Genomic DNA, 15,951 nt, shown 5'->3' with positions numbered 1-15,951 from the left:
CTGTGTCCCACCCTGCACCCAGCTGCTTGGCACCTGCATATGCAAATTAACCCACCATCTTTGTTGGGTTAATTTGTATACGCACTCCTGATTGGCTGGTGGGTGTCGTGAAGGTATGGTCAATTAGTATGTTTCTCTTTTATTAGTGTATATATTATATTATATAATAAAGAGCTAATATGCAAATGGTCATCATGCCCTCATGCCATCATGCCATAATGGCTCAGACACTCAACACTGGGGAGAGAGGATTGGGGCCAGCCAGGCACAAATGAGCTTGCATGAGACAAATAAGGACCAGCCAGGCTGCAGCCCAGGAAAGGGACAAGCCACCTGCCCCTCGTTCCTGGGCACCAGCACCTGTGCCTGCGGCCTGGGAGAGGGATAAGCTGCACTCCCCCCAGTTCCAGGTGCCAGTGGCTGCACCTGCACCTGTGGCCCAGGAGAGGGACAAGCTGCCTGCCCCACAGGCCCCGTGGTCCTGGGTGCCAGTGCCTGTGCCTGTTACATGGGAGAGGGACAAGCTGCACGCCCTGCAGTCCCGGGTGCCAATAGCTGAGTCTGCGCCTGCAGCCCATAAGAAGGACAAGCCACGCATCCTGCGGTCCAAGGTGACTGCAGCTGTGGCCAGGACGAAGCCACCGGCCCACAGTCCACTGTGGCCCTGGTCCTGGGTGCTTGCAGCCGGTCAGAGGGAGGTAATCCTGGGTCCCTGGTGCTGGGTGAGGCAGAGGTGGTTAGGGGTGATCAGGCCAGCAGGGGAGCAGTTAGGGGCAATCAGGCAGTCAGGCAGATGTAGTTAGGGACAATCAGGCAGGCGAGCAGTTAGGAGCCAGTGGTCCCGGATTGAAAGAGGCAGTTGGACATCCCCTGAGGGGACTCAGATTGGAGAGGGTACAGGCCAGGCTGAGAGAAGCCCCCCACCCCCCACACACAAATGTTGAGCATCAGGCCTCTAGTACTTTAATAAATAAAATATATCAGAATACAAACAGGATAAGAATAGCCTGATTGATTGATTGATTGATTGATTATAATATTTATATGTGCCTTGAGTTGTGATAGAAAATGTATTTCTTATTACAGGTTACTATCAATAGTTTGAAAGATCTTGCACTAGAGGAAAACAAAGATACAGAATCATGTCAATATCCTTTGGCACATACTTTGGTAAAGGAGAAGTTGCTAAAGGAGAAGGGATGTTTTTTTCTTTGTTTACTACATGTTTGGTTTTTGTTTGTTTGTTTTGGTTCGATCTAAATACTGAAAAAACTTCCTGAACTGTTTGACTTATTTTTCAGCAAGTCACCACTTTTCACATGCCTTTGTTGGGTTGTGAGTACCTTCCTGTTGCCCAAAGCTAGTATAATAAGCTCTTAGAGCTTAGCAGACAGGGGCAGGCTTTCCACTACCAGTCCACTGTACCCAGCTTGGCATATTTTCTTAACCAAAATAAAGGAGTCCTTATCCAAGTACTATGTGTTTACTAGCATCAGTAACCAAGTTTGGGATAGCCTGAGAGAGCTCATTGGAGCCCACACTAAATATTATAGTTTCTGTTTTAAAATATCTATAATTTCTTTAGAAGCATATCCTTTTGCCTTCTCAAAAACTATTTGCTGAAAGGGCTTTTTTAGAATGCTTACTTAATGTCAACTTCCCATCACTACTTTCCTGAAATGTGATATGAAAATCCAGAATGCAACCTTCAACCACTGTCCCCACATTGGCCCACCAGGGTCACCCCCCACAGAGGGAGGCCACCTGTGGTGGTGGTGGTGGAATGGGGGGTTGGGCCAGCTGCTCACTGCCTGTGCTGTCACCTCCCACAGAGGGAGGCCAGACTGCAGCTTAGGTCTACTCCCCACAGGGAGCGGGCCTAAGCCATCAGTTGAACATCCCGAAAACTCCCAGACTACGAGAGGGTGCAGGCCAGGCTGAAGGACTCCCTACCCCCCAGTGCACAAGTTTCTGTTCCCCGGGCCTCTGGTTGTTAATAAAATTCATGTAGGGATCTTCAAAGAACCAAGAAATTTCTTTTACAGGCCTACATATTTAGCATCTCTGTGTTTTCTGTGTTTTGTGTTTTAATACTCACCAGAGGATATTGTTTCATTGCTTTTTAGAGAGAGTGGACCAGAAGGAAAGGAAGAGGGAGAGGAAGAAGGAAAGGAAGAGGGACAAGGACAGGGATAGGGACAGGGACAGAGAGAGGGAGAGGGTTCACTCGCGACCAAGGGCAGGCCCTCACCAGCAGTCCCGCCAAGGAAACACCTTTTCTGGCTGCTCATTGACTAAGCTTCTGTATGCTACTTGCACTGTTCTTGGTAACTTGGGTTATAAGAATCCAAGAAAGTGATCTAGGGTTTTTCCACCTCACTCCTGGAGGAAAAAACGAAGGTCCGCCCCTGGAGGGGCTAAGAAATGTCATATCTGCCCTAGCGGGTTTGGCTCAGTGGATAGAGCTTTGGCCTTTCGCAGGGTCTGGGTTCGATTCCAATCAAGGCATGTACCTAGGTTACAGGCTCTTCCCTGGCTGGGGCCTAGGTCAGGGCTCATGCCGGAGGCAACCAATCACAGTGTCCCTCTCACATTGAGGTTTCTCTGTCTTTCCCCCTCTCTTCCACTCTCTCTAAAAATCAATGGAAATATATCCTCAGATGAGGATTTAAAAAAAGAAAGAAATGTCATATCCTATGAAAGAGACATCTTGAAAAAGCCTAAAGAAAGTTGTCTTTTTTTTTTTTTTTTTTTTTTTTTTTTTTTGTGGTGAAGGGACTGGAGTCTGTGTTGATGAAAACACTGTGGTGGCTGCAGCAACGGGGAGTGGTAGCAGCAGCGGGGGGATGGGGGTGGTGCCTTCCCCTATCAGCCAGGTTGCCTCCTGCAGAGGGAGGCCTACAAATGGTTTAGGCCTGTGGAGAGTGGGCCTAAGCCATCAGTAGGACATCCCCTGAGAGCTCCTGGACTGTTAGGGGGGTGGGGTGGGCTGAGTGACCCCCCACCCCCACCCCCAGTGCACGAATTTCATGCACCCAGCTTCTAGTGCTATATAATAAAACCCTAATATGCAAATCGACTGAACTGCAGAATGGCTAGTCACTATGACAAGCACTGACCACCAGGGGGGAGAAGCTCAATGCAGGAGCTGCCCCCTGGTGGTCAGTGAGCTCCCCTGGGGGAGCGCTGCTCAGGCAGAAGCTGGGCTCATGGCTGATGATAGTAGAGGCAGTGGCATATTTTCTTAACCTGCCTCCATGGCAGCACTAAGGGCTCCTCAGGGGGTGTCTAGCAGATATCCCCAGAGGGATCCCAGACTGCGAAAGAGTGCAGGCCGGGGTGAGGGGCCCACCACCCCAGTGCACAGATGTGCACTTGGCCTCTATTATACAATAAGAACCAAGTTGGGGAGACTAAGATTAGCTTTGAGACACAGTGACCTTGAGGTTCAGAAGAAGGAAGCTGGAAATATGGTCCTGGAGCTCAGTGAAGAGGTTTCAGAAAAGAAGTAACTGCTTTTTATGGCAGGATTAAGTTTCTGTGTGAAAAAGAGACCACAGATGTTTCAGATTTAGACTGTCTAGTCAGATGCTAATTATACCTTCTTTGTAATCAGTCGGGAAAATCTTCTCAGAGAAAAAGGAATGATTCAGAAACTCTATGAAATTTAAAGGAAGAAAGCTTGGCAGTTGGGAAGAGATCCTCTAGCCACCAGGGAGGGAGAGGGTGTTGCAGGACCGTGCATGATGGTGGAATCACCTTTACCCAAAGGTGCCCAAAAAAACAGAGGGTGTGCATGAGATGGAGGGAAGGGAGAGGAGGTGGTAGGCCCATGCCCCTGGGCTTTAGATTTTCCATTTCGTCTGAGCCACAAGCCAATGTGCACTATCATTCATATTTTTCAGGGTGAAGACTCAGATGAAGAAGACCTCTGTATCAGTAACAAATGGACTTTCCAAAGAACCAGTCGGCGGTGGTCTCGTGTGGACAACCTCCACACACTGTTTCCTGGGGGAGACAGAAATGGGTCATCTGGAGACATGAGAATGAGAAACACAGTCAGCAGTGAAAGTGTCCTCACAGACCTGAGTGAGCCCGAGGTCTGCTCCATCCACAGCGAGAGCAGTGGTGGGAGTGACGGACGCAGCCACCCTGGCAGCCAGGGCACTGGCCGGGAGGCGCTGGACTGCTCCAGCCAGTACTGTTCTGACAGCCCGGTCATGCTGGATGCCACGGTATTCAGCAGCAGCCTCCCACAGTCCCCCAAAGATGTTCTCAACTACCCTTTCCACCCAAAGAATGAGAAACCCAGCAGGGCCAGAGCCAAATCATTTTTGAAACGCATGGAAACGCTCCGAGCAAAAGGAGCACATGGAAGGCATAAGGGGCAGACAGGTGGCTTGGTGATCAGCAGGCCTGTGCTACAACAGGAGCCAGAGTCCTTCAGGGCCATGCAGTGCATCCAAATCCCCAACGGAGACCTCCAGAACTCGCCCCCGGCTGCCTGCAGTAAAGGGCTTCAATGTCCCGGCAAATGGAGCAGTGAAAGCAGCCCCTTGGAAAACAGCAGTGGTGGGCTGAGCACACCTGGCCTGAAGGAACGGAAATGCCAGGAGGCCAACAAGCGTGGGGGCATGTACTTAGAAGACCTGGATGTGCTGGCTGGGACAGCACTGTGGAATGCATGTGACCAAAACCACACACATGAGTTTCATTCCCAGGAGAACTTGGTAGTACACATTCCCAAGGATCACAAACCGGGAACATTCCCGAAGGCACTGTCTATCGAAAGCCTCTCACCATCAGACAACAGCAATGGGGTGAACTGGAGGACTGGTAGCATCTCCCTGGGTAGACAGCATGGCCCTTGTGCCAGGGAGCCCAGGCTCATTGCCTCCTGCCACAGAGCAAGTCGAGTCAGCATCTATGACAACGTTCCATTGTATGCCAGCACAGGAGACCTTTTGGACTTGGAGAAAGATGACCTCTTCCCTCACTTAGAGGACATTCTGCACCATGCCAGTGGGCACCAAGAGGGAATGGATGACTGGTCAAAGCATGTCTTGCCTGAACTGCAAGCACATGAGGCTTTGGTTGGAAAACCTGGCTTATGCCCCTTTCCATTTCCTAATCAGGTCACCCTAGATTTCGAAGGCAATTCTATTTCTGAAGGTCAGATAACACCCAGTGATGTGGAAAGAGATGGAACATCACTTATTGAATCAGAAACCACGGGGGTCAAAGAAAGAAGGGATTCTGGTGTAGGGGCCTCTCTGACCAGGCCAAACAGGTTGGTGGCATGATTTTGTGAAATGATTTTTAATCCAACTCTTTTTTTTTTTTTTAAATATATTTTATTGATTTTGTACAGAGAGGAAGGGAGAGAGATAGAAAGCTAGAAACATCGATGAGAGAGAATCATCGACCAGCTGCCTCTTGCACACCCCCTTCTGGGGATATGCCCGCAACCAAGGTACATGCCCTTGACCGGAATCGAACCCGGGTCCCTTCAGTCCCCAAGCCGACGCTCTATCCATTGAGCCAAACCGGTCTCGGCTAATCCAACTCTTAATAATTATGGTCTGTGCATTTATTTTTTAAACATTTATAGAGCACTTATTAAATGCCTGACACTGTTAAGAGATGTATGTGGTTAGGAATCATTTGAACAGAAGTATGTCTTCTCTTCAGTTAACATGGTGATTGAATCCATATTATCTCACTTTTATTTCTCTGAGTGTACCCTCTAATTCAATATTAGTTTTGTTTTGTTTTTTAATGAGCTTATGTGCAAAGGTACCACAGACAATCACATAATGGAGGCCCAGTGCCTGTGCACATGTGCTTCTCGTGACCTTGGAACAGTATTGATTAAAATATATCTCTACCCCAAATGTTAAACTATTTTTAATTTAATTGTATGAGAAAATTCTGCTATCTAAAGTATGTACTTCGTAAGTTTATTTGGTTTTACGATGTCAGTTACAAAGTATATAAAAGCTGTTGTACAAAGACCATTTCAGAAGTATTCTAGTACAATGGCCTTGGATGGGCCTAACTAGTAGAAAGAGTAATGATGTGTGTGCCTCTAGTGGAGGCAGTGATGTCTCTTGGGACTCACTGATGTGTCATGATATCAGCAGTGCTTCAGTTGTGCCTATCAGGCTCCATCTCAACACCAAATGAGAGGTGAGTGCAGGGACAGGGTAGCAATATAAAAATATTCTAGTGCTCCCAAACACTGAGATAGCGCACTCATCTCTCTCTCTCTCTCTCTCTCTCTCTCTCTCTCTCTCTCTCTCTCTCTCTCTCTCTCTCTCTCTCTCTTTCTCTCTCTCTCTCTCTCTCTCTCTCCTCTCTCTCCTCTCTCTCCTCTCTCTCCTCTCTCTCTCTCTCTCTCTCTCTCTCTCTCTCTCTCTCTCTCTCTCTCTCATACACACACACACATACACAATCAGCTGCTTTCAACATTTGGGAGCAAATTTAGGGATGAACAAGTAAAAATTATTACGTAACTTATTTAAACCTCCTAATGAAATAGATAATGACTTGGAAAAAAGTAGTTTCTTTGGTCTGTTCTTCTGTTTTCATTTGCTTGGTGATTTTCTTGGCACTGAACCTATTTTGAATAGCCACTTAAAAATTAGTCACATCCTGTGTTTCAGGATAACATATTCACTTTGTGACTATCTCTCTGATGGTCTCTCTGGTAAAGGCGACTCCGATGGAATAGTTTCCAGCTCTCCCACCAGCCTCAGCCATCCACAGCATCACCCCACATCAGCAACCAGACCGCCAGCCAGCTGAACCTGCTCCAGCGCTTCTCGCTGCTCCGCCTCACGGCCATCATGGAGAAGCACTCCATGTCCAACAAACACGGCTGGACATGGTATGTAGCATGTTCACTCCAGAGGGCATCATTTGGCTAGAGCTAAGCATGTGATTTCAAAAGCTTTAGTACTTTCTGATTTCTGAAGGACCTGATCATTGCCTTTACTTGCTGATCTCCTGAAAATAATGCCTGGAGTTCTGCCTTACTGTCTGCCCCCCAGGCTGCCTCAGCTGGAAGGGGGTGTAGCCTGCAGGAAGTATGGCTTTATTTGTCACTCTCTGCCAGTGTCCAGGGAAGGCACTCAACTTCCAATAAGAACAAAAGTCAAGTAAAGGGTGATTAATTGTGAACAGAGGAATTAAAAATAAACTTGCTGTAAAGTAATTCTGGCAGTTTGCAAGGAAACATCTGTTATTTGTACCTTCAGGCCAATGCAGAGCTCAACACCTAGAGCATTGATTCATTCAAAAGGCATTTCATTCTTCAGGGACATGTCTGCTTTTATTTAATTGGAAAATAAAAACAAGAACATGCAGCAAAACGTTTGTAATAAGGAATTGACAAAGCATGTGTTGGAACTTAAATGTGGACCTATTTTAGATGATTTGAAAAAATATTAAATGTGTCACTAGTTGTCCTATGATATATATTATGTATATAGAAGAATTGGCAATGCTTTTATAAAAATAATGTACAAAGTTATAAGTTGCATGATCAAATTAATGTGCTTGTATATTAAAAATTCCTTTAAAAGTACAATTAATAATAGAAAATTATACCCAAGAAATGCTTTTTATCTTCTCTCCCCTCCTTTCTCCCCCAACCCAACTAAGTTCATTCTTCTTGTTGTAGTTTTTAAGTTTCATTTTGTCTTATTGGGGACTTTTAAGTGTTTATTACTTGAGAGGTGTGTAGTCACAATTAAATTAGAAAGTTGACCACTTGATTTGAAAACAGAGCCATAAATCCACCTACTAACGTGAATCATGCTATATATAATAATAGAGTTCTAACATAGGTAAGGGGCACACATTGTCCTTCTATGTACTGTGATTAATTAAGAGAGAAATATTGAATTCCCTCATGCCTGTTGGGTATTCCAACAAAAGCTTGGCTTTCCCCTCTTGCTTGCTTTCACAGCCTCTCTCAACAGTAGGCCCCAGGAGGCTTGATGACCTGGTTTCTGTGAATTCTAGGTCAGTTCCAAAGTTCATGAAGAGGATGAAAGTTCCTGATTACAAAGGCAAGACTGTCTTTGGCGTTCCTCTTATAGTTCATGTCCAGAGAACGGGACAGCCGCTGCCTCAGAGTATTCAGCAAGCACTCAGATATCTTCGCAGCAACTGCCTTGACCAGGTATGGTTGGAAATCCCAGACACAGGATTGGATTTATGAAATGCCAGACAAAGTCATTGTCCAGCATCAGACAAAACATGCTTCACCGAAAATAAAAGGCATTGTGTTCTTTATAGGTCAACTAGAGGCCCAGTGCACAAATTCATGCATGGTGGGGTCTCTGGGCGTGGCCTGCTTTTGGGGTTGATAGGGACCAGCCAGCTATGGGGAGGGACCATGGAAGGTTGGCCATCCATGGGAGATTGGCTACGGGAACTCACTGACCACCAGGGAGCAGCTCCTGCATTGAGCATCCTTCCCCTAGTGGTCAGTGCACATCATAGCAGCTGGTCAACCAGTCATTCAGATATTCGGTTGCTTAGGCTTTTATATATATAGATATTTAATTTGATCAGGCTATATCTTTGTCAAGCTGCTTGAGCATGTTTTCTCATTGGCACCTTGAATGACTCCCTGGAGAGACTGCAGAAAGTCAATGTCAGTTTTCAGCTGTAATGTCTAATTTGTGTTCCCTAAAAATTATATATTGAATTTCCTTTTTAATTATTACTCTGATGCCATTGATTTCCAGATTTACCAGACTTGGGAAAAGTAGTTTCTTTGGTTTTGATTTCACAGCATTTCTTTTAGCCCTGTTATCTTTCTTTAAAAAGAGTTGGTTTTTATATTTTCTTTTATTAATTTTTTGGAGCAGTATTATGACCAGGAAAACTTAAAGGAAAGACAAATTTATTTACAACTGTGTAAAATATGCAAGTAAATTATGAAAATAATATCAGTTAAATCAAATGTGCCCTCATCTTATAGAGTTGATTTAAAAGCTCAAGCTAAATAAAATATTTGGAGATCATTTTCTGTCTCCAGGACTGTTTGGGGACCACCACATGGTAGACTATGATTGAGCCCAAAGTGCTACCCATCCTATAAATTTCTAGACTGAGTCTTTTTTACTCCAAATGATACCCATTAGTTTCTTAGACATTCTTTCCAAAATAAAAGCCATGTTCTCACTTGATAAATTGCAACTATTCAATATGGCTTTTTGTTCATTATACTCTTTAATGTCATGTGAAGAAACCAAAGCTTATTTGAAATTTTTATTGATTTACCCCTGGACTTGGGCTCAATGGACAGGAATGAGCCAAGCTACAAGAACTCAAAGATTCTGGTTATTGATGCTTACATCAACCCTAATACCAAGATCAAAGTTACTAGCAGAATCATGATGGTCTCTTGATGAAGCAGATACTAATTTTCAGTGCAGCTGAATAGGAATAACTTCTTGTTTGATGCCAGCTTTTAATTAATTAAATATATGATCCCTCCTCCTAATTTTCTCTTCTATTTTAATTTAGTTGCATCTTATTGTATTTTATAAATCATTTTAAGTAGCCTGGAGTTCTTTCTTGAGCAAGATTAGGTATAAATGAATGAATTGTAATACCTTCTGTCCTCATCACATAGGCTTTAGTGTAGGTAGACTGGGAACCAGTCAGCCATGGCCCCTATTGATTCTGAATAACATGCAGCACCAGTGTCATTACTATTATTGGTCCAATAATAGTTTGAAGCAAAAGACATGAATAGAGAGAAAGATAGTGGGCACCAAAACCTTCTCAATCCCTACTCACTGTCTATTCCCACTCTCCATTTCAAGCCATAACTACTTTTTAATTATGAAAGAATGCCGGCAAATTTCAAACTTTCTCAAACCTGCACTTAAGTCAACACTGGAGGATGGAAAATTTTGGAGGGTGGGAAATTTTGTCTGGTATGCTCACTAATGAGCTTTAAATATGCCTAATAGTGGGTATTTAACCACTACCTGTTGAATAGTAAATAAAATAACATCTACTGTGTTCTAAGAAGTTACTAAGCACAGACACATATATTCTCATTTAGTCTCCTCAATAGCCCTTTGAGGTGGGGTATTATTATTCTTATCTTCATTTTTTAGAAGAGGAATCAGTGTTCAACTGCTACTCAAAGTAGCTAAACGAGTTATTTACAGTTTACTTACTTGGATGCAATTACTGCTTATCCAGGCTTGATTCCACACCTTCTCATTTCTACCAAAATGTTGTCTTAGGAAGAGAATGTCTGGGACAAACATGGCCTCACTAACATGTCCCTGTGACTTGTTTCAGGTGGGCCTTTTTCGAAAATCTGGTGTGAAATCTAGAATCCAGGCCTTACGTCAAATGAACGAGAACTTCCCTGAGAACGTCAGCTATGAGGACCAGTCTGCTTATGACGTGGCAGACATGGTGAAACAGTTCTTCCGGGACCTTCCGGAGCCTCTTTTCACCAACAAGCTCAGTGAGACCTTTCTCCACATCTATCAGTGTAAGTATAAATAATGTAGATTGGTGTTCTCATGTGTACCTATCCACTGGAATACATGAACTCATAAGAAAGTATATAAAAGTTATCATTCTACACTCCTTTCCAGAAGTAATTTTGTTCACAGTTTGATATATAAATCTCTAGGCCATATTTTTTCGTATCAAAATTTTCCTTTTCAGTGTAGTTTGGCCTAAAATCTAAAACTAACTTTCAATGTAGTTTCAACAAATTTTAAATGAAAAGGAAACACAATAAAATTTATTGTGTATATAGGTGTTTTTTAAAACTCATTTAATTTTCTAAAATTTAGCATTTCCTTGGGATATATGAAAGTTAAGGCTAAAAGTGTTAAAATGACTGAAAATAAAGGCAAATATATGGTAATACAGTGTATTTTAAATGGTGAAATGTAAGCAAACCAAATCAAGCTGTATGCTTAGTTCAACTAATTTATGTTTTCACTTGGAATTTTTTAAAATATATTTTTACTAATTTCAGGGAGGAAGGGAAAGGGAAAGAAAGATAGAAACATCAATAATGATTGAGCCCACATCCCCAGCATGTGCTCTGACCAGGAATTTAACCATAACCTCCTGCTTCATAGACTGATGTTCATCCACTGAGCCACTCTAGTCGGGCTGGAATTTTTTAAGTGATGTTAAATTGATAATTCTCAACCAAGCCTCAAAAATAATAATGAAAATAACTTTTTATTAAAAGACATATCCTGCTAAAGCTAATTGTACAATAAAAGAGGATATTAGTAATGAACACAGATTCTTTCTAGATATGATAATGTCATCATTATAATTATTTTGATGGCTCATTCTCAATTCCTTAGAAAAAAAAATTATTTGGCTCATGGACTTTGAGTTTTTCAGAAGAAATATGACTGAAGTAGACCTCAACATGAAATTGATCCCACTTGAAGATGATCCCTACTATAGAGAAATAAGTACTAAATGCCTTTAAGAGTATACCATATTTGAAATTCAAAAAGATTTTTAATAAGTACTATTTGTAATAACAGGATAGAGTGGTGATCCATTAAATAAATATTACTTTGTCAAAGTGAATAGGTTAAATTAATGATACATACTGTTAGAACCCAAACATAGGGAGTTCATGATGTTGTTGCCATAAGAGGTTGGACTATATTTTTCAATTAATATATTTGTCTTTATTTTCAGTAATCCCTTATGGCTTGGAAATATGATATATGAATATTTCCATTTAATCAGTTTTCAGATTAAAGTTAACACCAGATTATTTCCAAGAGCAATGTCTTTGGCCCTTTTTGAGATTCACCAGCAAGAAACCAGATCAAAGCAAGGCTTATCTTAGCTGAAGATAGGCTTTGGTGAAGGGAGGGAGATACAGACTTGAGGTGCCTAAGGCAAGGCTGAGGTGGGAAGCATTGCAAGGGGACTTGGAAAAGGAGCAGCCAGGAGTTCTGTATTTGGTCATACACCTCCAAACAGAAAGAGCCATTTTTCCTGAGAGGAGCTAACCTCTCCCAGTAGCCATAGCACAGGAAAAGAAAAAAAAGGAAAGAAACTCATTCTAGGAGATACAGCCTGCCCCAACCCCAAGGAGCCCTGAATGCCACACCCTACAGTTTAACATTCTCAGAGGAAACAAAAGCAGAGGCCACGCATCTGTGTTTGAACAGTTACAGGAGCCCTCAGTAACTGGATTGGAGGAGGGATTATCTGACCCATTATCCCAGGAAACTGACTGGTGCTTTCCCTGCATGGGAGAACTCATAGGAATTCCAGGTTTCCAGCCAATCTCACTGGACTACATACAAGGATCTCTGTCCAGCTGAGGGCAGAGTAACATTTTGGACCACTTTAATAGCTCTGGGGCATGAAACACACCCATCACTTTCCCTGAATTCTGAATAGTACCTCCATCTCTCGGGAGATCTAGAAGTCTAGACTCATGATTCTGCCTAAAGCCCTTTTAGAAATAGTTTTTTGAGTGATTAATATTGACAGCTGGTTGGCAAGCAAAGGCAGGCAAAAGCAGAGCCTGGGGACATGGGGAAGTTTACTGACCCATCCCTGGGCCCCATGCTGCAAAACAAAACCTACTTTAGAGGGCAGATTGGTCCCTCCCGGGTGTAGCCAAGTCCCGTAGAGACAGACACAAACTGTGGCTCGCTTGAAGCTCCAAACAGGTTGCTGAAAGCCAAAGGAGGACAGTTTCTGACAGTGGCTAGCACTTAAGTACCTCTTGGGAAGCCCAGAATGGGCAGTCAGAACAGTCAGAAGAGCAGGACCCAAAGGGAGTTTCCAGGAGGCACTAAACTCAATAAGACAAATGCCACTTCCCTTTTTTTGTCTTCTTTTCTTTTTCTATTTTTATCTTTCTGTTCTTTTTTCTTTTTTCTTTTTTCTTTTTTTTTTCATCTATCTGATTTACTAATTTGTTATTTTGTTAGTCTCTATTTTTTTTATCATGTATCAAATTTTTCTCTTCCCCAATGCTACTCAATATTTACTTCTTTTTCTCCTGCTTTCTCATCATTTTTTTTTTCCTTTTCTTATTTTGGGTCTATCTACTTTCTCCTCTATTTTTCATCTCAATTTTTTCTTCCTCTTTTATTTTAAAACATTTTCCTCCCCCTCTTCCTCCATTATTTGTTCTTATTGCTTTTATTTTATCTCTGTGCCTTGATATTTCTTACCCCTTTTTCCTTTCATTTTGTCTTCTCATACTTTTTCTTTCTTTTCTTCCATCATTCTTGCACTCTTTTCTTTTTCCACCTAATTATCTGGTGGATGCTTTTATTGTTGCTGTAAGGATATTAGATATGTTCCGTTTATTTTCTTTCATGTTTTGTTATATTTTTTTTTTTTTTGTGGTCAGCATCTCCACAACAGCTCACACCATGTGGTCAAGGGTGAGCCTCATAGTCATCCAGCCTGAAAAGACATCACACTCATGAATAGGAAACATTAAAAATGCAATTATAACAGAAGAATCCAAATAACTCAACAAGCGGCTTTCCTAGCCCACTCAGTCTAAGAGATCAAAGAAATTGCACCACTGGATCCCACAAAAGACCTACTACATAAGACCACACCACAAAGTCTGGCTCCATAGTAGTTTTATCTAACACATATAAACAAATACAAAGGGAGAGCAAAAATAGAGAGACAAAGAAACCCAACTGAAAGAAAAGGAATAATCATCAGAAAAGGAACTAAATGAAATGAAGAAAAGCAATTTGTTAAAAGAATTCACAGTAATGGTTTTAAGGGTGCTCAAATAACTTGGTAAGAACTATAAGCAACTTAATGAGATTTATAAGAAGTTGAATGGGAACATCAATATGAATAAGAATCAAGAGGAAATGAAGAATGACATAGGCAAAATAAAAACACCCTGGAAGCATTAGACAAAAGGCTAGAACAGTGGTCGACAAACTCATTAGTCAACAGAGCCAAATATCAACAGTACAATGATTGAAATTTCTTTTGAGAGCCAAATTTTTTAAACTTCTTCTAATGCCACTTCTTCAAAATAGACTTGCCTAGGCTGTGGTATTTTGTGGAAGAGCCACACTCAGGGGGTCAAAGCATGTGGCTCAAGAGCTGCAATTTGCTAGAAGAAGCTGAGGACTGAACCAGTGAATTAAAAAACAAGGTATAAAAACACACCCATTCAGAGCAGCAAATGGAAAAATATGTAAAAGTAGGAAGAGTCTAAGGGAGCTTTGGAACAACACAAAACTTTACAACCTTCTTATCATACAGGTGTTAGGAGATGAATCCAAGCCAGGAATGGAGTACCTGTTTTGTTTTGTTTTTTGTTTTTGTTTTTGTTTTGCGGGGGGGATGAGGGTTGTATGTTGTGTGTTTTCGTTTTGTTTTTTTGTCATTTAAAAAATATTTATTGTACACCTACTACAGAACTTATAAAAATATATGGAGTACCTGTTTGAATAAATAATGGCAATAAATTAACCTAATCTGCTGAAGGAAAAAGTAACTCAAATTCAGGAAGCACAGAGAGTCCCAATCAACATGAACCTCAAAAGACCCACACCTTGGCACATGACAAGTAAAATAGCAAACATTAAAGACAAAGAAAGAATTTTAAAGGATGCAAGAGAGAGAAAGTTTCCTACAAGGGAGCTCCCATTAGACTGTCAGCTTATTTTTTAATATAAATACTTAAGGCCAGAAGGTAGTGGCATGAAGTATAAAAAGTAATGAAAACCAAGAGACTGAACCCTAGAACCCCAGACTCTATATCCAACAAGACTATCTCATTCAAAATTTAGGTGGAATAAAGAGCTTCACAACAACAAGAACAACAAAAAAAAAGCCTAAATAAGTTTATTAACTCCAAACCAGCACTGCAAAAAATGCTAATGTAATTGTTGTAGGAAAAGATAGAGAAAAAGAAAAGAATACAGGCATAAAGAAGAAGACCTGCAACAAATTAGCACCTATCAATAATAACCCTACATGTAAATGGCTTAAATGCTCCAATCAAAAGACATAAGGTAGAGAAATAGAATTTAGGTCCCTACTTCAGATACTACCCTGGAAGACACACCAAGGCAGCAGGACTCCAAGTGCCTGCAATTGGTACATGCAGGACCAGCTCTGTAGGGAAGGGAACATAGCTCAGAACAGGAACATTCAAGGCATGGGACTCAAGGTAGACCCAGCCTCTGTGCTAAGGAGTCCCTGACCACTGGACTATTAGGGGCTTCATCCTCCATACATCAATCAGGATACCCAGGGTCAGAAAGGGAGAGTGAATCACATTCACCTGCACTAGAGAACCTCCTAGAAGGCCCAGGATAAACATACCAAGGGACCAAATTCAACAACATCAGAGCAAAATGCAGTGAGCCCCCCAAATATAGGGCCAAAAGCACCTGTATAATAGCTGGCATGGAAACATTGGGGTTGAACTTCACTGGCAGCAAATTGGAGAGTAGATCCTTCACTTGAATGGGACAACAACAATAAAGTCCCAATTACAACAGAAGAGCCTAAATAACACACACAAGGGGCATTTTTAGAGCATCCAGTTCAGGTGAACAAAGAGACTGCAACACTGGATGCCTCAACATTTTATACATAAGCCCATACCACAAAAACTGGAAGTCCTAACAGTTCTATCTAATACATAGAAGCAAATACAAAGAGACAGCTAAAATGGGGAGACAAAGAACCCCCAAATAAGAGAAAAAGGAATCTCCAGAAAAAGAACTAAATGAAATGGAGGCAAGTAACCTATCATATATAGAGTTCAAAGCAATTGGCTATAAAGATGCTTAAGGAACTTAGTGCAAATTACAACAGCAAAAAAAAAGGGAAATAGCGGCCATGAACAAGAACCAGACAGAAATGTAGAATGATACGTCTGACATCAAGAAGACATTAAAAGTA

The 15,951-nt window shown here is 41.9% G+C and overlaps 1 protein-coding gene across 4 annotated transcripts in view; it reads left to right on the top strand.

Moving 5' to 3' along the window:
- The window catches only part of STARD13 (StAR related lipid transfer domain containing 13), a 241,330-nt gene that overhangs the window by 212,950 nt on the left and 12,429 nt on the right, over positions 1-15,951 (top strand). For all 4 annotated transcript variants that reach the window (XM_084879323.1, XM_084879322.1, XM_084879324.1 and 1 more), the window contains exons 5-8: positions 3,906-5,290; positions 6,716-6,889; positions 8,029-8,188; positions 10,336-10,534. In XM_084879323.1, coding sequence (XP_084735449.1) covers positions 3,906-5,290; positions 6,716-6,889; positions 8,029-8,188; positions 10,336-10,534 — 1,918 coding nt within the window. The remainder of the gene's footprint in view (positions 1-3,905; positions 5,291-6,715; positions 6,890-8,028; positions 8,189-10,335; positions 10,535-15,951) is intronic.

This window comes from Pipistrellus hanaki, assembly GCF_964339955.1.
Source record: "Pipistrellus hanaki genome assembly, chromosome: 3".
In the NCBI taxonomy this organism is placed as follows: domain Eukaryota; kingdom Metazoa; phylum Chordata; class Mammalia; order Chiroptera; family Vespertilionidae; genus Pipistrellus; species Pipistrellus hanaki.
Note: the sequence above shows the minus strand (reverse complement) of the source record. Positions and strands in the feature narration are given on the sequence as shown.